At 54.8% G+C, this 24,791-nt stretch overlaps 1 protein-coding gene across 1 annotated transcript in view; it reads left to right on the top strand.

Moving 5' to 3' along the window:
* Positions 1–2,672: 2,672 nt before the first annotated feature.
* XKR7 (XK related 7) overlaps positions 2,673–24,791 on the top strand; it is a 43,892-nt gene continuing 21,773 nt past the window's right edge. Inside the window, exon 1 of the mRNA XM_048819470.2 lies at positions 2,673–4,033. Coding sequence (XP_048675427.1) covers positions 3,465–4,033 — 569 coding nt within the window. The 5' untranslated portion in view covers positions 2,673–3,464. The remainder of the gene's footprint in view (positions 4,034–24,791) is intronic.

Genomic DNA, 24,791 nt, shown 5'->3' with positions numbered 1-24,791 from the left:
TATGTTTCCAAACTTACACTATCTTTTATTTGAAAATCTATCTCAAGCTCTGTTGAATAAACTTCAAATTGGTTTTGCTGTAGACACGTCTCCGTGCCTTGCACTAAGGAGAGTGTTGCACCTGAGTTCCCTGGTTTCACCTCAGTTCACTGCTTCCCTGGAAGCAGCAGATCGGTTTGCATTGCAGGTATCAGGAAGATAGGGGACTGGGCACTTGAGTGTAACCAAGTGGAGTGTGTAAATTCCTAGCTTGCACTGGGAATGAGCAGGGCCTGCGGAGAGAGCTTGTCTTGTCACCAGCTGGGAGGGAGGGAGGGCAGGCGGGCTTCCCCAGGTGGGCACAGACAAGGCTCTCTCCTTGTAAGTTGGTGGTAGTGATTCACCCTGGACACCTTGGGGTAACCCTAAAAAGTGCCACAATTACCTCAAAGGCTCCTGCCTGCAGGCAACAGCTAAGTTGTGAGCATGTCCACCTTTGACAGCAATGAATCAGGCCCTACTTGAATTGTGGGAGGATTGTAAAACATTGCGGTTGAGTGGCAGACAAGCCATGGAAAATTGTGGAAAAGTAATAATGGACCTTATGGTAATAAAATCCATTCGTACTTTTCCGTGATGTTCTGCTGTCGGCTGCCTGGGGATGACAACCGGAACAGGGGGCTGACAGTGGGGGCTCCCTCTCAGCCCCAGGGTGGCTGGGGCTTCCACCGTCAGCCCTGCACACAGCGGGGCTCTTGTTGTGAAACCTGCCGTGACAGTCTAATATTGCAGAACCTGCAGTTTCTGCAATATGGCCCGTTAAGTGGGGCACATTAAGTGCGGCCTTATCAAGGAGGTATTTTCATTTAAAACCCCACCCCCAGGCAGCCCTGCTGCTTCTGCTGTCTCCTCCACTCCTAACTTTCCTCGTGCATGAACCAGCAGCTCCGTTCCAAACCAAAATATCAGGTCACCTGAGCCCCTCACCATTTCCTTTCATCTACTGTCTCCTCCCTCCCCTGCCAAAAGGCCCGTGCGTGGCTCCCGATAAAACCCCTGTGCAGAAGGGAAATGATCTACAGCGATCCTGTCACATCCCCCCGTGGCTTTAAACTGGGGAAGAAATGAGGAGGTGGAGTATAGCCGTGGTGAGCTTTCTGTTCTCAGTCCAGGAAAGCTGCTGGCTGTGGTGCAGGAGGGAAATGAACATAGAAGGTACGTGTCCAGCTGGATTCTTGTATTTTTAGGGGTGTTAACTAACTATTGTAAATTCCAGTATAGACATGTGTACCCCACACTGGTTCTCAGCCAAGGGTTAAACAAAAATTGAAAGGAACATCCATGTTTTGTCTACAGTCATATTTAGCACATTAAAACATGACAAAGAATTTGAGCGTGGACCTCCCCATAGGAGACTCAGGGTAAGGGTGGCCATGGGCCCAGTGTGAGATTCCTGGAAAGGTTTCCCATCTTGACTTGCTGCCTCTGGGAGGGGGCACATAGCTGGCCAGTGCACTAACCCTCATGAGAGATGGTCCTCACCAGGCCCCCTCAGTCAACCTTTCCCCCCATGCTGGAGAGGTGCACATGGACTAGAACTGATAGTCTACTCAAATTGAGCAGAACCTGGTTCATGACTAGCCCCTTTGAATCAAGGGGGAGTAAAGTATTATTTGAGGGGAGTAAAGCTTTCAGAATCCGGACCTTCTTTCTAGAAGGGATCCCACCACCCTCTGCGCTGGAGGGGAGCTTGGAGCTACATCCCAGTTTGGCAGCTTGGGACCTCTCCAAACAGGCCTAATGGCCCCTCTGAGGAGCGGGCCCTTTACAGCAGCGGGGTGAGAGGACAGGGAACGTTGCTGCGTCCCGACGCCCCGTGAAGTGTGAGCTTGTGGCTGAGGAGGGAAGGGGAAGGGAGGGGAAAGCAGGCGCGCAGAGCTCCTGGCAGGACCTGGAGCAGAGCCAGCCACGGCCCTGCCAACAGCCCAGCGGAGGTTCCGCCGGCGGCCGGCCTCGCAGGCCAGAACTCTGCGTCCCGAGAGGAGCCGGCCGCCCACGGGAGGGAAGCAAGAGAAGGAGCGAGCGGGGGGTGGAGCGGAGACCCGTGCGCCCTAGGCGCACACCGCGGGGAGGCGGTGGATTCCTTGGGGAGACGACAGGAAGGCGCAAGGGAGTCTGCCCCCGGAGATGCTCCGCACACCCCTGCCAGGTGGGGCCCCTTTCTCCTGGCCCCCTGCTCCCGAAGGGGAAAGCAGAGATGGCCGCCCTCAGCCTCGCTTCCCCGCTGAAGGGCAGAAATGGGGCATGGGGCTGCTCTTCCTTCTTCCCTGGCCTCTGGCGTCGTCTCAGTCCTTCCCTTGGAGAACAGCGGGCCTGGCCCCTTCCCCTGCGCCTCCCAGAGCAGTCTGTACCAGCCCAGCGCCCCTTTCCTGACAGCGCAGGAGGGGCAATGTCCCCTCACCCCGACCCCGGGGTTTCCCAAGCGGTTCTTTCCCTTCAGGACCTGGGAGCAGCCTGGCTCAGACCCGCCCGGCTCCCCAGAGCCAAGGCCGACGCCTCGCACTCCGCAGCGGGGACGCCCCCAGTAGCTCGCAGACTGAGCCGGGGCTGGCCTGGGGGGAACGCGTAGAGTCTAGCGGGGCGCAGCGCGCCCTGCCCAGGCTGCAGGGGGTCGGGGCGGGACCCGAGCGCCCAAGGAGCGGGAGCTGCGAACGGAGTAATCCGAGGAGGCATCAACAAGTATGCGGGAGACGCAGAGAGCCGGGCAAGGGCTTCGAGCCCCAGACTCCTGCCAGCCTGGACCAGAGGGGCCCGCGGCCTCGGAGCGTCGGCTCCCCTTAGCAGCGCCCTGCTCCCTGCGCGCCGGGGAGGGATGGAGACGATCTGCGGTCGATAGGAGCAGGGGGTGGGGAAGCGTTCGTGCAAATGCAGCGCCCGTGGGGTGAGGCTTAAAAGCCATGACAACCGGGCCTGAACACGCGTGTGAGCCTGGGTGGGGTCAGGGCAGGCCTCGGGGCGCTCTGGTCCGCTGATGGGCGAAGCCCCCAAACTGGGAGAGCGCCCCCAGCCTCCAGCCTGCCACAGCGTCTGCCCCCCGGCCCCGGGACCGGTGGGGCGAGGGGAAGCAGGCGGACGAAGGAGCGGGGAAGGGGGGATGCAGGAGGAATGAATGAATAACCGCCCGCCCGAGTGGGGCGGGACCCCAGCTCTTCCCCGCCCGCCTCTGCCTCCTCCTCGCCCGGCGGCCCCATCCGGACAGGCTCCGGCTGCGGCTGCCGTGGGGGTGGGGGGGGGGTAACTGGAAGAGGGGAGGTGGGTTTGCAGAGGGGGCGTCCAGCACGGGGTCCTCCCCTCCTCTAGCCCCCTCCCTTCCACCCCCGCCCCTCCTCTAGCCCCTCTCCAGCCCCCTCCCTCGCTCCCCGCCCCAGCCCGCCCTCCCTCCGGAAGTCTCTCCCTCTCCCTCCTTTCTCCTCCTCTCCCGCAACATGGCCGCGAAGTCGGACGGAGCCGGGGCCGCCGCGGCCGTGCGCATGGAGCCGGGCGCGGAGGGCGGCGGCGGGGGCAGCCTGGCGGGCGGGGCGGGCCGCGGGGGCGCGGGGCCCGGGCCGGCCGCCCCGCCGGCGCCCCGCGCCTACAGCCTGCTGGACTGCTGCTGGGTGCTGGGCGCGCTGCTCGTCTTCTTCTCGGACGGGGCCAGCGACCTGTGGCTGGCGGCCGATTACTACCTGCGGCGCCAGCGCTGGTGGTTCGGCCTCACGCTGCTCTTCGCGCTGCTGCCCTCGCTGGTGGTGCAGCTGCTCAGCTTCCGCTGGTTCGTGTACGACCACACGGCGCCCCGAGCCCCCGGGGCCGCCCCGGCCGCCGCCCCGCCGGCGCCGGCCGCCAGCACCAAGGACAGCGGCGGCCCCAAGGACGGCGGCCGGCCCGGCTCCGCGCGCCTCTCGCCGGCCCCGGCCCCGGCCCCCGGCGCCCCCCGGACCCGGGGCTGCTGCCGCCTCTGCATCTGGATCCTGCAGTCCCTCATCCACCTCCTGCAGCTGGGACAGGTCTGGAGGTAGGGGCGGGCCCCCGGGGGGGGGGGGGGGGGCTGGCTCCGGGCCCCGCTCCCCTGCAGAGCCAGGGGAATTCCGCTGGGGCAGGGCCGGAGCAGGCTGGGGGGTGGAAGGGGAGCCTGGGCTCCCGCTCCCCTTCCAGCGGCAGCTCGGCCCTTTCAACCGGGAGCGGGGAGTCCGGGGGAGCATGGATGGATCTGCCCCTTGGCCCGGCGAATTCACCTAGGACAACCCCGGAGCCGTGTCTAGAGCTGCAACACAGACGGGGTCTGCCCAGCCCAACCCAGGCCTGGGGCTTTAGCGAGTCTCTTTCTCCACCCTGCCTCTGGAAATGGCAGGGGAAGGGGGTCCAGGACACAGGGGTCTATCCCAGCCTTGCTCCCCACACACCTTGCACTGCCCCTGGAACTCAGCAGCCAGGCCTGGGGGTAGGAGCCCTCCAGAGGCTCTGGGGAGCAGTGGAAGGGAGCTGGGTGTAGCCTGAATTTCCCTGAGGATCCGGGAGGGGGATCTGACCCCACCACCTGCTCTGTCCAGATGGGGAGTTTGCAGCCTGCCTTTGGACTTGTCCTTTGAACAGTTCTGCAGCTGGACATCAGCCAGCAATTGGGGTGAGGGCCCCTCCCTGCCCCTCAGGCCCAGCAGCCCATCACCCACCTTCCCCTAGGACCTGCCTACTCCAAGCCCTCACCCCCAGATCTCATGCTTCTAATTTCCAAAGCTTTAGAGGCAGTCCTGTCCTCAGCTACACCGATCTCCGCCCCGGGGTGGGACGTGGCCCCAGCTGCTTGTCTGGAACAGATGCGCTACAGCAGGAAAAAGAAGAGGAGGACTTGTGGTACCTTAGAGACTAACCCATTTATTTGAGCATGAGCTTTCGTGATGCATCCGATGAAGTGAGCTGTAGCTCACGGAAGCTTATGCTCAAATAAATGGGTTAGTCTCTAAGGTGCCACAAGTCCTCCTGTTCTTTTTGTGAATACAGACTAACACGGCTGCTACTCTGAAGCCTGTCATAGAGCAGGAAAGGGTCTCTTCTGTAATCAGATCCCTGAGATCAACAGTTCATGAGCTGCAAGTAGAGGGTGTCTGGTCCCCTGACCTGAAGCACACGACCAGCGTGAAGTGGGGAAGGTGATGGAGGCTGGGGCTGCTTCCCCTTGGGTGTGTGTCTTGGGGTTATTATATGAGCTCCCTCCGGTGAGCCCCATCCATTCAGGAAGAGAGGAGAGTCCTGGGCAAACTGGAGCCGGGAGGAAGGGAAAGCCCTGGGCCGAGACAGGCTTTGAGGGCTAAATGTAACTGATGTGCCATGGGGGTGCTTTACCTAAACCCCAGTGACGGGGAAGGCAGCACTGGGCTGGGGGCTGTTTTGAAATATTACGTTTATGGAGCCTTTTCATGGCATGAGGAAACAGGTACCAGATAAAAAGGCACCAGACAGCTGACAGGATCACCCCTACCCAACAAACTCCCCCCCCCCCCCCCGCGGTTTATAATGCATGTGTGTGGACGCCAGCCAAGCTGCTAGCCCCTCTGGAAGGGGTGAACGTGGTGTCCTTCTGGTCCCTGTAACAAGGGACCACAGCGAGCAGTCCGCGGCTAAAGGGTTGCACCATTCTAATCCACTCACCACTTCAGTCAGAAACTGAACAGCTCAGTCTTGGTTCCCTGCAGGGCCTGATCCTGTGAGGTGCTGAGAGCATCTGGCAGGGTGCTGGATGCCTTTGGCTCAGATCAGGGTCCCATTCCGTGCCCACACCCATGGAAGTCAGTGGTGTCACACAGAACGTGCAGGAGTGGGGTACCATTGGAGCCATCGCACATCCAGCCTCTCCCCTTCCTTTATCCCAGTCCTCTGGCATTTCATTCCTCTGCTCCCCACCGAAACAGCTGGGACCAGGTCCATGTGAGCAGGATGAGAGACAGCACAGACAGGCACTCACCAGAGGTCAGCTCCACTGCCTGCATCTCCACTGGCTCTCCAGGGCTCTGAGCTGATCATTTACTGGCATGCCTCTTTCCCAGGGCCAGGCTATTGAGCTTCCCTTTCTCTTCTCCACCCCAGACAGCCTGCAACACTCTCTTTCAGAGTCACAGAGCTACAGGCAGACAGTGCGAAGGAGCTAGGCCTCTGCAACAGAGCTGATTTGTAGAGACGTTAATGCTGGGAGAGAAAGGGGAGACCGTGGCAAATTTCTGAAAAAAATGCAACTAGCAACTGAGGAGTTTGGATCAGGTTTTGACGCTATTCCCACCTTGTATTTCTGTTTTCTGTGGCCTTGTTTGTCCCAGCATATCTGTGTGGAGGCATTTGTCTGTTACTCTTCCCATGATCAGGTAGCATAAGGGTTCTCAAACTTTTCCGCAGTATAGAACGCATCTTAATAGTGAGATTGTCTGTCCCTTCTCATTCGTGACTGCACAGACCGGCTGCTACTCTGAAACCTGCCTTCCTACCCATTCTGATCCCAGCCCCGTGGCATCTGCAGCAAGTGCTTACAAGGAAAAGCGATATTAGGGAAATCTGTTGTGTAAAAACTGTCTTTAATGTGCTGTAGCAGCTGGAGATGTGGGGGAGAGCCAGCACCTTGGGACCAGCCAGCTGTCTACAGACTGTTAGCAAGTGGACCATGGCCCACCAGTGCTCCATGGGTCACAGTTTGAGAATGGCTCAGCTACAATTACATTGTAGTCATTGGTTAATTTTTATTTATTTATTTATTTATTTTTGCTCCTGGTTCTATAAATAATCCGACCCCCTGATCTGTTATGGTGGGGTAGGGTTTTAAGCCAATTAAAGTGGTAGCTCTCAGAATTGATCTCCTGGACATGTTGGGCTCAAATTGCAGATCAGTCTCTTTCTAAGCTTGCAAAAAGAAAAGGAGGACTTGTGGCACCTTAGAGACTAACCCATTTATTTGAGCATGAGCTTTCGTGAGCTACAGCTCACTTCATCGGAGTGAGCTGTAGCTCACGAAAGCTCATGCTCAAATAAATGGGTTAGTCTCTAAGGTGCCACAAGTATTCCTTTTCTTTTTGCGAATACAGACTAACACGTCTGTTACTCTGAAACCTTTCTAAGCTTGGGATTTGTTACTTATGCCCATTACCAGTTACATGCAGTTTACTAAACTCATTAGTGAGGCTGGGTTCGGTGCAGGTGGATGTGACAGTTTCTAGGGGTTGAATTATTGCTGTGTTAACTGTGCATGTGAAGAGAAGACTTTTCCTTGAGCTTCTTTGTCAGTGGGGGCCTGGCCCTGGCCCTGGCCCTGGCCCTAGCCCTATTGGACTGGGGCCTTTTGCGTATCACAACTTACATTCAGTCAATGTACTTACAAGCCTGAGGCCCAGCTTCACTTCTGTGAGAACAATTTGCACCTGCAGAATTTGCCCCTGCATTTTTGGCACCTGCAAAATGAATTTCAGCACAAGCCTTGATCTGCAGTTGGGTACTTAGAGCTGCTAATGCTGCACTTTGTCCTGCAGCTGAACTGTTGGCGTAAAAGTGAAGGCGCAAGTTTTGTGGGTGCAAACTGTATCTGCCCATATGCCTAATAATGTGTCCTTGCTATAGAGCACTCATTTTTCTGTTACCTTGATTTAAAGCTACTGTAGCAATCCATTAAAGTCCACTGTAATCAGCCCATTCACAATAAACATGCAAAATCATTCTTGTGGTATCCCCTAGAGACGGTATCAGTTGCATGAGAGTGAACATGTGCAATCTATTCTGACTACCCGGAGGCGAGGGTACAAATGCTGGGAAATGTGCCTTAACATTGGACCAGTTCCGGGCCTCCATAATTATGAATGGTCAGAAGAGGGACAGTTCCTTGCATGCAGATTTCCAGCCCAGTCTTAAATGCTCTTCCTAGCCAGTAAAGCACAGCCATGCTCAGTTTGGGGATAGTCAGATGCAATCAGCACACCATTAGCAGCCTGGATCAGGCTGTGTTTCATCGTGTGTCTCATGCTGATGAGATTTCTCAGTTTACAAATTCCTACCCACTTTGCTTGCAAAAGGTCAAAACTATCTTCTCTAAATGGAGAAATATCAAAGAGAAAGAAAGTCCTTTGGGGACTGTTCTCCCCTTGACACGCTTGCCTGCCTCCCATTAGCGTTAATAGGAGCATGTGCACATGCCAAGGGGACAGCCTTCTCCAGTCTGTGCACATCACGCAATGTATTTGCATTTGGTATTCATTCCTCTCTGTCTTGTAATGTCTTTGCTCAGAAAAGCTCGGCTTGGATGTGGCATCTGTTTGCCCGGTCATGTTCTGCTTCCACCCAGTTTCACATCTGGTTTGGTCGAGGCACAGCGGGGCCACATGATTTCCCAGAGGTCACACAATAGCTCAGAGGTCATTTGCTGGCTCTGCCCGAATGATTAATATTAACTCTACTTGGCATTTCTATATCACCTTCCATCCAAGGATCTCAGTGCGCTTTGGAGACATTTCATTAGGCCTCCATGTGCATCCTGATCTTATCATTATCCCCATTTAAACTGGGGGATAGCAAGGAGAAATGACTTGCTGTGATAATACAGAAAAGCAAGGCCCCTATTCCTGAAACTGGATTCACATGGCCCCCAGCAGGGCCCCATTGACTTCTGCGGATCCCTGTTTGGGTGCAAGAGTCTGCCTGGGTGGATCCAGTTGCATAGTTATGGCCTGGGTTTGTGGCAGAGCTGGATACGGAATGGAGATTGGCTGATTTCTAATCCTGTGTCTTTAGCCACAGGATTCCCCTTGGAACACATGGCCCTCCTGTTTGCCAGGCCTTTGCTCTAACCACTCAAACAAGCAGGGATTCCTTTGATTCCCTAATTACACCATTTTCTTGGATATAAACTGGGCCTATTAAAGAACAACTTGTATTGAAATCAGCCAATTCCCCTGTTGTCTCTTTTGGATCCCACCTGTTTCTCCTTGGCAGTGCACTGGGCTTTTCAGGGTATGATCCAGTGTTTTTCAGAGCATGAGCTGGGATTTGAAGAAGTGTTGGGGGTGGGTGGGAAAGGAAGTCCTTCAAGCCTTTAATCAATGCATTGATGTGACATCATTCAGACTGTGCCACATGGAGATCTTTCTAATTATTTCACTTTGCAAGATGTATAATGGATTAAAATGGCTGCAACTGAAAAGCAATTTCCTCCTTGTTTAAATAAAGGATTACGGAATAATATCCCACATTACCTTTTAGGAAAATTGTACTCTGTATCAATTACTTTTAGATCAGTGGGTCTCTCTTGTTTTTTCATCTCAGGATAATGATGAATGAATTTAGTTACAACTGGGGCTAGGCTGTTTTTTTTTTCTTTTGGTTTCAACACTTGAAAATTGGAGTCAGTAATTGGAACAAGTTAAGGACAGAGCTGGCTGGCAAAGGAGCGGAGGAGATGCTGGTATTGTTTTGGATTATTTATATCACTCTGAACAAGGTTAATAATGAGGGTCTTTAGCTGGCCACTTGCTGTGCGGCTTGTCTCTGGGTGATGCTTGCAAATGAGAATGTGCATTTCAACAGGTTTATTCTGGAGGCGCGAGGTTTAACGTGACACACCAACAATTGAAGGGCTAACTGTGCTTGTGACAATAAACCAAGCCTTTCAACACACTCTTCAGAGAAGAGCTGCTGTCCAAACCCTTTCTATGAATTTTTACACTGGTGTTCCTTGGATTTTTTTTAATCTGAAGAAGGCAGTAATTAGCTCTAATAGCCTTCTCTGTAGATTTCTGCTTGATCATCAGTTTTTGAAAATTAAATGATTTTTTGTAATTGATTTCTTATTTCTCACGCAGCTGCCACTGTGTTTGGTTCATAAAAACCTAGCCATGCCCTGTCAGTGCAAGAGAGAATATTTTTCTGAGTTGAAACATAAACTGTATGATCAAATGCATAACAAATAAGAATCAGCATTTCATTCTCGCAAGTTGATGGGAGATGAAATCTTGTTTTAATGAGATCCATAGAACTGACAGAATGATGGGAGAATAATTGTGCCCTGCAATGAAAACAGAGGGCGGGGGAGGGAGGGAGGCAGGGTCACTTGTTGAATCCTTGAAGAGTTGGAGATTGTATTAGCAGATGTGCATATTTTGTGCTTCCTTATCCCTCCCCTCTCCCTTTGTTCCAGTAATGAACTGTGCACAGCAGCTGCTGGCTGCACGGAGGGGAAGACACTGCCATAGGGTTTGTGTGCATGTCAGGCCATTGTGCATTGCAGACAGCAGTGTCATTGCAATGACAAGCCCAATTAGTGAGTTTGATTACATCAAGAGGATAAGGTCACTGGTGTCTGGGCTCCCTTGCACAGACCTGGGAGGGGGACTCCCTGTGGATCCAGACTGCCTATGCCCTAAGGACAAGGGGAGCAGAGAGCTCTGAAATGTTTCAGCTGAGTGGGCTTCTGGAAGCCTGTGGCTCACATCACTGCAATTGTGGGCTGTGCTTTCGCTGCCTTGTGTGTAGTCCCACAGCTGGGGGCTTTGCTTTGTTCACCCCTCCTCCTAATACTTGACAGCTACCTCTCCTCCCTGCTGGGATCCTCCCACCTGAGGGCTCAGCCCTCCGTAGCCCCACAAAGGCAAGGGATTATGTGCAAGGGATTATGAATTTACTATGTTTGTACAGCTCCTTGTACAGCGGGCCCTGGGCTCTGACTAACAAGGCTGGTGGACACTACGGTAATCCCACACTCCCTGCAGCTGCTGACATCTCTTCCCTATGCCCCTCTCACCCCAAAGCACAAAGGACAAAGCACATGCTGTTCCAGCACTTGTCCCTTCACACAGGCCAGCTCTGAGGGCAGCCTCGGAGGCTGAGAGTCTGTCTGTGTATCTGTCCATCCCATCCACTCCTCTCACTCCTTAGTGTGCAGGGACTGATAGCAGGGTGTCCTGCCGCACTGGGCAGACAAATGGGCATGGTCCCTGCCCCGAAGAGATGAGTCTGTCTGGGGAGCATAGAGAGCAAGTCTGCCCTGGATGGGTTATGACCTGCTAGGTCCTTTTCATCGCTAGCCTCTGTGATGCCATGAGAGCTGGGGCTAATTAGGCCTGGTCTACGCTACGCAGGTCGACATGAGTCTCCTTCCATCAACGTACTTGTGCCCATGTCTACACCGTGTCACCCGCTGTCCTACGCGCTCCATTAGGGCCACGCAGCAAACCCCGACCAACCTGCTGAGGTCCTCGCAGTGCGAGTGTAGACACTGCTTGACCTGTGTCAACCTAGCAGTCCTCCAACAGCTGTCCCACAATGCCCCATTCCCTGCATCAGTGACGGCTCTGGTCACAATGGTGAACGCCACTGCTCAGCGGTCACAGAGAGTAGACGCCACCCCCAGAACTCCCCCAAGTCTTTTTGAAATGCCGTTTCCTGATTGTCCAGCGTGGCGAGCACACTTAGCAGGACTCCCTGGCCATATGCAACTGCCCGTGCCAGGTCCGTGCCCTGGCCGCACTCCTGCCTGGCCTAGACAGGAGTATTGGATCTCCCGGCCCCGGGGTGCGGGGGAGAAGAGGCTGAGCGACGGACCAACCGCAGAAACATGGACATCTATGAACAGCTTGCACCAGCGATGCAGGCAAAAGGGGTCCGACAAGGATCAGCAGCCGTGCCACAGGACAGCAAAGGAACTGAGGCAGGCGTACCACTGGGCCAGGGCGGCCAACAACCGATCTGATGCTGAGCCTCAGATCTGCCACTTTTACAGCGAGCTGCAGGCCATACTCGGCAGAGACCCCACCAGCACGTGGCAGGCCATTGTGGATACCTCTCGAGACCCTGAGACACAGACCCCTGCCTGGAACAGCGAGGAGCAGGAGGAGGACGTGGCAGGCGGTCCAGCCATGTCATGAGCCAAGACCTGTTTGAGACTCCACCAGTCTCCAGCCAGTCCCGCCAGCCGAGGACAGATGAGACTGATGAAGGGGAAGAGACCAGGGTAAATGACTGCATGCATTTTTCCTTACAGTGTTTAAATTTAAAGATGGTGCCTGGCCTGTTCCCAAGCTAACAAGACCCAGGAATCAACTTCTCACGGTTTTACTCATGTGTGAGAAGAGACAGAAGCACAACAAACAGAGGCCGAGCTGCCATGTGCTTTTCATTCACCTGCAGGGTTAGGCTAGGGAGCCACGTGGAGCAGTTTGTTTGTGCACATATGGCCCTTGTATCCTCCCAAGAGATCTCAATGAAACTTTCCTGGAGATATTCTGCAATCATAACGCGAAGGCTTCTAGGGACAGCTGCCTTATTTCTTCCTCTGCGGTAGCCAGTAGGACACTTTCCCATGCCACTCTGCCATGAGTTTGGCTAGCACGATTGCAGTAAATAGGCAGTGGCCTCTAGGTCCGGCCGGCTTCGGGACGCAAGTAGCAGCTGAGCTCTCTGGGCTTTTGTTATCCTTCAGAGTGAGATATCAGCTAAAATCCCCACCACCTGTGGAAAATAGCGCCAATATTCAGTGCCAGGGCCCTGAACTCCTACCCATGGAATAGGGGCTGAAATTTGATTGTTTCATGCAACCGAAGTTCCTTTCCCCCACCCAAAGCTGAAGTGGCGATAAGTGGCATGCTTATTACAAGCTTGTCTGAGAACAAGGGAAGGGAGTTTTAAAACTTCTCTTTCCCTTTCCATTGTGACTGTAAATCCTGTGATGCATCTGTCAGTTTTTATCAGCTGCTGCAGGCTTGAGGGGTGCCCCCTCCACACCCACAGAACGCCTGGCCCTAAAGAGGAGGAGCAAGAAGACGACTAAGGAGGATGTGTTCAGCGAGATCCTGCATCAGACCACAAACAAAGGGCCTGGAGGGCCACCATGGCAGACGTTATGGAGAAGAAAAGAGCAGACAGGAGAAAGGCCCAGGAATCCCAGCAGTGAAAGGAGATGCAGATGCACCAGGACATCAGAGGTCTTCTCGGGCAGCAAACCCAAATGCTGAAGACCCTGGCTGGCCTACAGGTCCAGCCATCCCCGACTCCCCACCCTTTGCAGTCCTTGGAGAACTCCCTGGTAGCAGGTCCTTACACCCCCCGACATTCCATGTGGCATCATGGGTTGCATCCTTATTCTGACCGCTCCACATGGTGGGACAGCAAAGAAAACCCCGGTGTCACATACACTGGCCTGTGGGAACCACAGCTGGCATATGCCTGGCCACAATGGGCTACATGTGTGCATTGAAATGGACAGAAATGTTTGTTTGCTGCCTTTCCAAGTGTAAAGTTCCAGTCCGTCAGTTTACATGAGAGGTTTCTAGTGCATCGCCTGGGAGGTTGGCTCTTTTTCTTTCGTTCGTTCGTTCGTTCGTTCTTGATGTTTGACCACTCAGTAAAGTTCCATTGTTGAAGAAAGTGATGGAGTCGACAGACGGCGCTAACCCAGAGGCAAGGCAGGGGGGGCCTGTCCCTGAGCAGCTGCAGGACATGCTCCAGGTGGAGGAACAGATTGAAAGGGTACTGGCAGGCCAGGGGAAGGAGCTACAGGCTGCACCAGGAGGTGAGGCTGACACCTGGAGCTGTGAGAGGAGGGATTACAGTTTTGTTAAGCCTACAGTGGGCACCGTGATCCAGATCTCCCCGCTGCTCCTCCCCTTTGGGAGTTGGAAACTCACAAGAGCCTGTGAAGAACGGGACATTGTCCTACAGGCAGATGAAGTGGATCTCTGTCCAGGCCCCAAATCTCTGTCCAGGCCCCAAATGAGGGAGCCACAGCCTGGTAGAAAGCGACCCGGGGGGAGTATAATTTGCAGGGCTGGGCAAAAACTGGTCCAGACACTGTAAGGCCCCACTAGGGCCCTGGTTCAGGACCTGGTGAGGTGGGTGGTCCTGGGTCCCCTTACCTTGCTCTGCTGCACCTACCCCATGACAGACACCTCAGGGGAGTGGAAGGGACACTCAGGGAGATTGAGGCCCACCACATACTACCCAGCCAGGACCCCCTCTAGAAGCACCAGGCCGAAAAGATCTGTGCAGCCACTGCTTGACCACTAGGCCAGCTGGCTATCAGACTGACACCCCTTCCCCCTCCGGAGAACAGAATTATCTTTATTCATTCCCAGTCCTTATTGCAGGCTGCCCGGCAGCACACGAAGCACCCAGTGCTTGCAAATGCACAGCAAGCACCACGTGCCAGCTGGTATAAATGCACAGCAAGGTCTGCAAGGTGCCTAGCAGCCCCCGGAGCTTCAGCCCCAGACAACGCTCCAGCACAGAACACGGCCGAGGCTGACCGTCCAAATGCTTCTTCAGAGCCTCCCGCACCCAGAGAGCCCATGCATGAGCCTGAGCACCTGTCCCCTTTGCAGTCAGTGGGAGTCTTGCCACTGACTGTAATAGGGTCAGTTGGCTCAGAGGCTGCAGCAGACACCATCACCTCTGTGCGTGGTCTGGTCACTAGGCGTGACTAAGCGTATGGATTATGTTCAGCCCCCGGCGGCTCTGAGCCCGTCTGGCCTGCTCACCCTTAGGCCGGACATGCGGGTCAGTTGTTCAGTCCCAAAGCAGTACCGTTATAGAGTGACTTTCTTTCCTGGCCATTTATTTGGTGGTGGAAGGCAAAGGGCCAGACCCGCAGGCCCTGATGGAGCCACAGAATAGAGCAGAGCTGGGGTGGCTCTGCGGCCCACTGGGCTACGAATGGAGGGATCTCCGCCACAGAGCTGCGTTCCAGGGAGTCTCCCCGTATCTGAGCAGGGAGCATGCCTGGGGGCATGGCACTGGCAGAGCAGGGGAGGGGCAAGGACCCAGTTTTGTCCGTCTATGTATTTATACCATGTCCCTCACAATGAGAGCTGAACTCCTGCGGAATGGCTGTTAGATCTGTGGCTCCGTGGATCTACTGGGAAACACCCCCACCTCTCCCTGGGGGAGAAGAGGAGGGAGGAATCACAAAGTACGAAGTGAGCCATTCCTCCAGGCCCCCCTCGTACGAGCTCCGAGAGTTGGGCAGCATGCTGGGCAGATGCAGATGCGGCTCACAGCCGTGACAAACTGCAGCCGCAGGCAGTGCGTGGTTGATACACCGTGGTGGTCGCACCGTTCATCTCCAAGCAGCAGCTGCAGCAGCCTCTCCCTCTGCTCTTAACAAGGTGGTGAGTGACATGGACAATGGATGCAGAGGGGATTTCACCTCTGATCCAGAGAAGGAAGTACTCAGCTCCCTCCTGTCTGCTGGATTGCAGTGTGGCGTGCTCTGCCCAGTGCTCAGTGAGCGGCTTTTAAAAGATTTATTTGGGACCCCCAAACCTGATCCTGCTTTGGAGACACGGGATCAAGTCACTGGCTCCTCCAGCCACACCATCCTTCCAGCCATTGCCTCTGTCACCAGCACTCGGAATAACGCCTGACGCAGAACTGCAACAAGCAGTTTTGGTGCAAGGTGACAAATAACACAACAGAGCTGGAGTGCTGGGGCTTGGGCTGGTGGCTCTACCTGAAAAGCCGAGGGCCTGAGTCTGATCTCATGTCAGCTACTTTTACCCCAGCATCACTTCATTGCTTTTCCTTTTCAGGAGTTACTCCTGACTCCTGACCTGAGCGAGTGAGACTAGAGGACAGTCCTGAGTCTTCTCAGGAGGCTGTGTGCAGTTGTTCTGACTGAAGATCAGGGGGAAAGGAGCTGGCACAGGAAGCGGGAGCTGGGAACGGTGCAGCCTGGTAGCCAGTGTTCACGGTTGTCCTTCGCATTACAATGGGCTGAGTAGATTTGGAACAGATGGTTTTCAGCTCCTTGTCCTTGCCAGAGCCCAGTGCAGTGAGCTGAGCTCATGCCCTGTCAGCCCTCTCCTACTCTGCCAGCCGCCCCAGGCTTCCCTCTTCACTCCTCAGATTGTGCAGGAGATAGCTGGGCAATGGGAGGGAAAAGAGCAGTGGGGCTTCCCTGTGCTGAGCTTTCAGATCCTGAAACAGCAGATTGTGTAGCTGGCACTTGCAGAGGGAGAGGTGTGGGCTGAACCAGGAACTCCTGGCACGGTCTCCCTCTGTGGCCTTGGGCAAGGCCGGACAGTGCTTTGTGCCTCAGTTTCCCCAGCTGCAGAACAGGGGTAATCCTACCTTGGGGCAGGGGGGGACTTAGGGTTTGTAAAGTGCTGTGAAGAGGAAAAATGCTAAATACAGTTAAAGGTGGGTTGAGTGTTATGTTATTTGTATTTTATGGTTAGAACCCCCCAGTTCTCCATCAGGACAGGAGGGTCAGGGATTTTCAGAAGTATGCAGCAAACATATTCACACTTGGCTCGAAAATGGGCCCTTGCTTTTCCTCAGAGGAAAAGCCACCGTTGTGGCTGGGTGTTCAAATCCCTTTGGTGCTGTGAGCTGAACTTGGACTCCTCACTAGAGAGGGGATCCCAGGAAATACAAGAGGACTTTGCCCTGTTTTCTCCCTTGCCCAGACACACCGTGGGCCCTGAGATCCCAGGACTTGCACATGTGCTTAACTACTGCAGGTGGCTAAGGCTTTGCCAGATTGGGGCCTGGTGGAGGAAGCATCTCCTGTCTGCGAGGGAGCAGTGAGTTGTGAGTGGCACAAAACGCTAGAATTAGCAGCTCCTTCAGCGCTGCATATTAAAGCCTCCTTTTTACACTAATGCAAACAAACAAATTGGTGCCGGGGAGCCTGGCTGCAGGGTCCCAGGCCGGCACACAGCAGTAATTGGCACATAATGAAACTGGAATTGAACTATTAAAATCACATTATTTGCTGACACTAATGTTTTGTTCGGTTGCCAATGCTCTGAAGGTCCTTTTGTGACTCTCAGCAGGAGAGACTCGTAACTATCTCACAAAGAGAGGGGGGCTGGGAAATAAGAAAATTAGGCCATTAAAGCAACTCCTAAGGGCTCTATCCCGAGCCACCACTTGAGAATGAGACTGAGCCGGAAAAATGGCCTTTTGTCCTCACACTCCGTTGAGAGGCTTCACTGACTGCAGGAGTCGCTGCTAAGAGCTTTTCTCCACCGGCCACGGGGCTGGGCGCTCGGAGTCCAACACGCTAGCGAGCGAGCAATTTTGGCATCTTTTCAGGACCTTCTGCAGGGCACTGCGTAACCGTCTATGTGTCGCACTGGGAATTAACCCTTTCACGCAGGAGATGCCAGCCACTGGTGGAGACCAAGAATTGTTCATCTCCCCTGGCTGATGCTTAAGCTTTCCCTTCGCCACCTCAGGGCCTGATCCTGCCAGGTGCTGAATGTCCTGGGGGCCTAATGACTTCAGGGAGAGATGAGAACATTCAGCCCCACATGGGGACACAGCCTTTATGCCGAGCCTCTCTGATGGGACCTAGCCTGTCGCTGCTCCTCAGGTCCTGGCCCTCTGTGCCTGCTTTAGCTTCCTGGCCCAGGGTGACTGGCCCCTTTAAGGGGAGATGGGGCTAGCCCCACTTGTGCCATAATTAATTAGCCTCAGAGGGTGGGGCTAAAGGGGGTCAGCTGGTGCTTTAATAAACACTTGGTTCTTATAAAAGGACTGAGCGTGAGCTCAATGTGGGGTGGAGTCACAGGAAGTGGGTAGCAGGCTGGTCTGCTCACTCACTCCTGTAAGAGGCCCTGAGCCAGGGCTCAGGAGAAGGTGATCCAGAGGAACCAGCATGTAGACTGAGTCCTCAATAGAGGAGAGACTGAGAGGTGGCCCAGAAGGGGACTGGGAATGCTGCCCAGAGGGTGGGCTGAAGAAAAGCCCATGCAGGGCAATAGAATGTTTTGTTTGTTGGGACATTTTAAGTGGACTCCTGTTACCCTGGAAGGGGTTAACTTCATTTTGTGACTTTCTTGGAGCGCCAAGCCATGTGTCCAGCACTGACCTGGCTGTGTGGAGTTTCTTTATCAGGGCTGCTTAATAGGGAAACTGAGGCAGTGCTGCAGAGCCATCCCTGGTCATGAGGGGTGCTTGGGAAGCAGCTGACCTTGTTGCAGACTGGGATGCTGGGGTTAGGTTGGGTTGGGTTGGGAGGGGCCTGCGCTCCTGAGGAGGCTAGGGCAAGCACAGTTGAATGGAAGGAGGCAAATGCTGGCTGGTGCCGATGAAATCTTCATGGGGTAGCTGACCTGCAAAGACGGGGGCCATTAATGTAAAGCCCAAGACACCACGATCTCAAGGCCAGTCCTGCATCTCCTTACCTACCCCCTCCTTTACCTTGGCAGGGAGTCCTGCTGCTTTCTCTTCAGCTTGTGCATCCACTCCATGCTGGCTGCGGCCACTTGTCTCAGAGCCCAGGCTCCCTGTGCCCCGCGCTGCCATGCGGGAGGAAGGCACCTGTCTGGAGAGCCTGGCCGCTCTCTCCCCAGGTCTCCTTGTCACTCTCCTTTCCCAGCCATGGGCAAAGCCTCTCTCAGGTGAGGAGCTGCGTGGGCAGGCTCTTCTCTGCAGCAGAGCGAGAGGGGTGGGAAGACCTTGGGATAAACCCCTCTCTGCTCTTCTGCTTTCATTCACTCCCAGGAGCTGCCTGCTGCAGTCCCACCTCTCCAGCAGCCTCCACAGGTGCCTCTGACTCTGGGGGTGCTGTTGGGGAGCTAGTGAGCAGGGTTAGCAATAAGGACTCCAAGGGACCAGTTCACCCCCTGCAAAATGCAAGTTAATCCCAGTGAAGTCAGCAGGCAGTTTGTATCCTGCAGGACACTGATCAGACCCTGCGGTTCTGTGTGACCTTGGGCAAGGCCATCCCCCCACTTTCTGGACCTCCATTTCCCCACCTGTAAAATGGGGCCATTATCTTTGAAAACTCATGGCGATCGGGGGAGGTCCCGGACGACTGGAAAAAGGCTAATGTAGTGCCCATCTTTAAAAAAGGGAAGAAGGAGGATCCTGGGAACTACAGGCCAGTCAGCCTCACCTCAGTCCCTGGAAAAATCATGGAGTAGGTCCTCAAGGAATCAATTCTGAAGCACTTAGAGGAGAGGAAAGTGATCAGGAACAGTCAGCATGGATTCGCCAAGGGCAAGTCATGCCTGACTAATGCCTTCTATGATGAGATAAAACTGGCTCTGTAGATGAGGGGAAAGCAGTGAACGTGTTGTTCCTTGACTTTAGTAAAGCTTTTGACACCGTCTCCCACAGTATTCTTGTCAGCAAGTTAAAGAAGTATGGGCTGGATGAATGGACTATAAGGTGGATAGAAAGCTGGCTAGATTGTCGGGCTCAACGGGCAGTGATCAATGGCTCCATGTCTAGTTGGCAGCCGGTATCAAGCGGAGTGCCCCAAGGGTCTGTCCTTGGGCCTGTTTTCTTCAGTATCTTCATTAATGATCTGGAGGTTGGTGTGGATTGCACTCTCAGCAAGTTTGCAGATGACACTAAACTGGGAGGAGAGGTAGATATGTTGGAGGGTAGGGATAGGATACAGAGGGACCTAGACAAATTAGAGGATTGGGCCAAAAGAAATCTGATGAGGTTCAACAAGGACAAGTGCAGAGTCCTGCTCTTAGGACAGAAGAATCCCATGCACCGCTACAGACTAGGGGCCGAATGGCTAGGCAGCAGTTCTGCGGAAAAGGACCTAGGGGTGACAGTGGACGAGAAGCTGGATATGAGTCAGCAGTGTGCCGTTGTTGCCAAGAAGGCCAGTGGCATTTTGGGATGTATAAGTAGGGGCATTGCCAGCAGATTGAGGGACATGATTGTTCCCCTCTATTCGACATTGGTGAGGCCTCATCTGGAGTACTGTGTCCAGTTTTGGGCCCCAACCTACAAGAAGGATGTGAAAAAATTGGAAAGCGTCCAGCAGAGGGCAACAAAAATGATTAGGGGACTGGAACACGTGATTTATGAGGAGAGGCTGAGGGAACTGGGATTGTTTAGTTTGCGGAAGAGAAGAATGAGGGGGGATTTGATAGCTGCTTTCAACTACCTGAAAGGGGGTTCCAGAGAGAATGGATCTAGACTGTTCTCAGTGGTAGCAGATGACAGAACAAGGAGTAATGGTCTCAAGTTGCAGTGGAGGAGGTTTAGGTTGGATATTAGGAAAAAACTTTTTCACTAGGAGGGTGGGGAAGCAGTGGAATGGGTTCCCTAGGGAGGTGGTGGAATCTCCTTCCTTAGAAGTTTTTAAGGTCAGGCTTGACAAAGCCCTGGCTGGGATGATTTAATTGGGGATTGGTCCTGCTTTGAGCAGGGGGTTGGACTAGATGACCTCCTGAGGTCCCTTCTAACCCTCATATTCTATGACAGTGATACTGGCTTTGTCGGGGTGTACTGAGGCTCGGTTAATCTCTCGAGTGCTTGGAGATCCCTAGATGGAAGGGGCTGGTGCAGAACTGATGGTGTGAATAGGCTAAATACTGCTGTCCTCTTACTCAAGCCCCTTTTGACTCCGGCAGAGCTCCCCTGACTGCGATGAGAGTTGTGCCAAGTAAAAACTCAGTGAGGGCCTCAGGCTGTGGCTGGTTCTTACGAGCTGGTACATGGGGTGGGGAAGTGGAGCAGGTACTCGGCTATGTTCTTTCACCAGGCGCACACATGCTCTCCTGCGTATCATGGGGGATCTCACTAGCAGCTCCCATTGCTTAATACGTGACTGGCGGGTGCTCAGCTGAGCATGGTGTAAGAACCAATGTAGAGCCGAGCCGAGGTACTGGGCAGCCCCTAGGTTTCCCCGGTGCAGAGCAGTCCCAAAGAGCAGGGACACCCGAGGGGTCAGGGTGGGGACGACTCCTCCTGACTTTGTGAGCTCCCTCACGTGGCTGGCCAAGAGTAGCGCTAGCTCTTCTGTGCAAACCCCCACAATCCCTTTCCAGGTGCCCAAAGGGGCTGATCTTTGAGGAAAAGCCGGGGTGCAGCCTCAAGGACTCACTGGGGTAGCCTGTGGGTCTTCCCTGAGAAATCCACATGTGGATCCCCACTCCAGCGAGACAGGGCCCCCTGCTGCCCAAGGTTGAAGTTCCTAGTGGGCAGTGATGGGGGGAGGCGGGCCTGTCCCTGCCCCTCTGGACCCTGAGAGTATAAGGGCTGGGGTAGCCTCTAGCGCCTATGGCGAGTCTGTTGGGGTTCTGCTGCAAGCCCCCCCCTTGACTTGGCCTCTGGCTCTGCTGCTCAGTGTGGGGGAGCTACCCCCAGTCACTTTTCAGCCCGTGCCCCCCAGGGCTGGACGCAGTGCGGGTGCGCAGGGTGACTGCCAGGAATGAGACCCTGGGCCGAGGTGCACAGGTTCGAGGGTTAGTTACTTACGCAGCTTCTATGAGCCTGCCTGTAAACAGAAAGCCGGCGTGGCGCGAGACTGGGCGGGCACAGGGGTGGCTTGCTGGGTGGCAGAGTTTCTCCCCCCGGGGATATGGCTCTCCTGTCATCCCGGCCCTTCCCTGTCCTTCCCACAGTGATTGATGAAGGTTTCCGCCATTAAGAGCCATTGCCAGGTATCCTGGCCCTTCCGAGTGGCTGGAAAATTGTCAAGAGCCCAGTAAATCCCCCGCCCTGCTGAATATTGAAAGCGCAGGATTAACAATCACTGTCACATGTCAGTGTCCTTGGTAACGCAGCCAGCCAGGGAGCTGTCAGCTCAGTGACAGCAGAAGGGCTCCTCTCTGTCTGCGGTGATACACCCCTAGCCCCGACTCTCCTCCCTCCGGGCTCCACTGCCCAGCCCAGCCTTGCCCGGCTCTGCCTCTCCCCTCCCAGTCCCTCGGCTGGCTGGCTCACTCAGGCTGCTTTACTTCCCCTCGGCTCTCACCCCCCCGTTTTTCATTCAGCTCCCTGGTGTCTGCTGTCGTACAGACCAGATGCCCCTTTCCAGTGCACCAGCTGCAGGGGGCTTCACCCACCACTGAGGGGATTTCCAGCAGGGCTCCAGTTCTGCAGGGTCCCAGGCTTTCATGGGCAGGTGTCTCTGCCGTGCTTCAGCTCTGCAAGCCGCAGAGGCGCTGTATAGTTGGTTAAATCCAGCACGGGCACATATTCCCACCAGAGAATATTGGCAGGGAAGGTGGGCATCTGTCTGGCGTGGGCAGCCGGGCTCTGGCGCAGCAAGGCATTCGTCTGGCGGTGTTCTGGCACTGTGGGATGGGGCTCCCTTGGGCAGTGCGGCATTCCATCGCACCCGCATCCCCGGCGGAGCAGCCTGGCACAGCAGCCTGGCAGGCTCTGGGGGAGGAAGGGGCAAGGCCTCCGTCCCTTGCGGGCTCTGGATTTACTCCCAAGTGGCCGTGCCTGCATACACAGGGCCCAGTGCTCTGCAGCTCTCCTGGGCAACCCTGCTGATTTCTGGCCCTGTCTCTCCTCTCTGGGCCCAGCTGCCACACGCTCTTTCTGGCTCATTATCTATCTCTCCTTTGTCTCTAGGGGTGTCTCTCCCTCCTCTGCTGCTCCCTGGTTCCAGGGCCCACGCGCGCGCCCACCCACCCCTGCCCACGCACCCCTTCACATTACCCCACGTTGCTGTTTCTTCTGTCAAACCAATTGTCACTTTTCAGCTGCTCTGGAACCTTCAGGCTCCAAGAGTCCATCTGCCTCTCCCAGCAAATTTCTCTCCCTGCTGTCTCCTGAGCATCCTTCGGGGCCCTCCCTTCCCTGGGGGTTTCCATTGCCAGTGTGTGCAAGAGGCGAAGGAAAGTCTCCTTCACAGGAGGCTGAGGGAAGCCGCTGTGCGAGTTCTGCCATCCAGCTCCTCCTCCACGCACAGAGCAGCAGCTGCGAGGGTGCCCCAGTGCCCGGGACAGTCACGGCCTGCAGCACCCAGCTCAGTGCGTGGATAAGGAAAAGGTGGTTTCAGGGGCGAGTGGTGCATGTTTCGCTGGAGAAGGATTGTGCAGTTTGTTTGCCAAGAAGGCTTGGCTATTGGGCTGCAGTGAGAGAGACACAGAAAGACCCAAGATCTCTAGGAGCTTCCCCCTCCCCACCCATCCCTACCTGAGCACCGGTGCCACTGGCTCTCCCGCATCTTCCCACCCTCTGGGGTAAATTCATTTGACTGCTTCGGTATACAAATGACTGCTCCTATTAGAGCTCTTGCCTGAGCAAAAAGCAGCCACTATTCCCAGGGCAGGATCAAATATCTTCCGCCTGCCCCTGGCTTCCTGCTCCTTTACTCCCAGTTCCTGGTGGGGGTCTGAGAATGAGCTCTAGTTCAGGTCCCAGCGGCCCTGCCTTGGCCCCCCAGATGCCAGCTGCTACCTGCTCTCAGCTGCTCTCCTTCCCTCGCTGCGTCTTGCACTTTCCCCCTCTCTTCTTCCTCCTTCACAAAGCCCTGCCGCCGTGCTCTGGGAGCTGTGGGTCTCTGCGGGTCGCTGCGTGCCTGGTGGGCGGCATGATGAGTGGGGGTACCTGTGGCACCCCAGGTCTTGCCTGAGAGGCAGTCTGGAAGGGGGCTGGTCCCGTGGGTCTGGACTTGGATGTGGAGTGCTGCTGCAACGGTACGTCCCTGTGGGGAACCGAGCAGCAGCTTTCAGGGGGCTGTTAACCTGCCCTAGGGAGCGGGTGTGGCAGAAGTTTGGGCTGGAGGAGACCAAGGGTGGAGCGCTGTCCGGGCCGGAGGGTGAGGTGGAATGTGTGGGTCTGGGCTGGGGAGAGCCGCCTGAGGGAGCACTACCTGGCAGTGATGCCTTTCTCTTTGCACACTCTGAACAGTGTGTTTCTCCATAAGCCAGGGACTGAGAAACCACGGGACCAAGTCCAGGGCTGGTGTAATCAGGCAAAACACCACTGAAACCAATGGTGAGGCACCAGTTTGCACCAGGCTTGAATTTGGCCCAGTAAGAGGAACGATCCCCCTCTGGGTGTGTTCACAGGCGCGCGTCTGTGGCTATTGCACAATGATAGGAATTGCTCCACTGCTCCCTCTTGTCTTGTTCGTGTGTCCTAGCTGCAGCTTTGCACCTTGCTCTCTCTCCTTTATCCCCCTTGGGGCGATTCTGTCCTGCAGAAAGGTGCTTGGCCTCAAGACTGATATAGACGTTCCTTGGATCCCTGCATTCTGCATGGTCTAGGTACTCCACACCCCGATGAACCTGCTGCTGGCCACCTGCCGCTGCTGGATGACCCTCAGCCTGTCGCGGATACAACCCTAACCCTAAAGCTCATGCTCAGATAAATTTGTTAGTCTCTAAGGTGCCACAAGACGTCCTTTTCTTTTTCCTAACCCTCAAGTTACTCCTAGCACATGAGTGAGCACTAGCTAGCTCTGGTTGGTAAATAGACCCTGCCTTGTTCACTCCTGTTTGCCCACTAGTCCAAAGTCGCCCCCAGACTCCCTGTTATGGACTCCCTCTCTTCATACCCCCTGAGCAGAGCTGGGTGAAATATTTTTGGCACATAGGAAATTTGGTGAGAAATGCATTTTTCAGGACCCCTACACTGTCCATGAATTCAGAGTGAATTCGGCAAATGCCTTTGGCTGACAACTAAAATATCAAAAATCTGGAAGCGTTTTGCTTTTAAAAAAATTGAAACGAACCATTTTAAAATGTCTGGTTTGATTTGACATTTGAACATAAGAGTGGCCATACTGGGTCAGACCAAAGGTCCATGTAGTCCAGAATCCTGTCTTCCAACAGTGGCCAATGCCAGGTGCCCCCGAAGGAATGAACAGAACAGGGAATCATCAAGTGATCCATCCCCTGTCGCCATTCTCAGCTTCTGGCAAACAGAGGCTAGGGCTAGGTGTAATTGGAAATATTTCATGTTGACCCCCACGTATTTTCTTCTGTATTTTATTCCACCAAGACACCCAAAAGTCAGTTTGGCTCGAAACAAACCAGTTTTCCCCTGGGATTTTTCAGTTCAGCCACCAAACTGACAAATCAGGTATTTCTTCAGCTCTG

This window comes from Caretta caretta, chromosome 13 (genome assembly GCF_965140235.1).
Source record: "Caretta caretta isolate rCarCar2 chromosome 13, rCarCar1.hap1, whole genome shotgun sequence".
Classification (NCBI taxonomy): domain Eukaryota; kingdom Metazoa; phylum Chordata; order Testudines; family Cheloniidae; genus Caretta; species Caretta caretta.
Note: the sequence above shows the minus strand (reverse complement) of the source record. Positions and strands in the feature narration are given on the sequence as shown.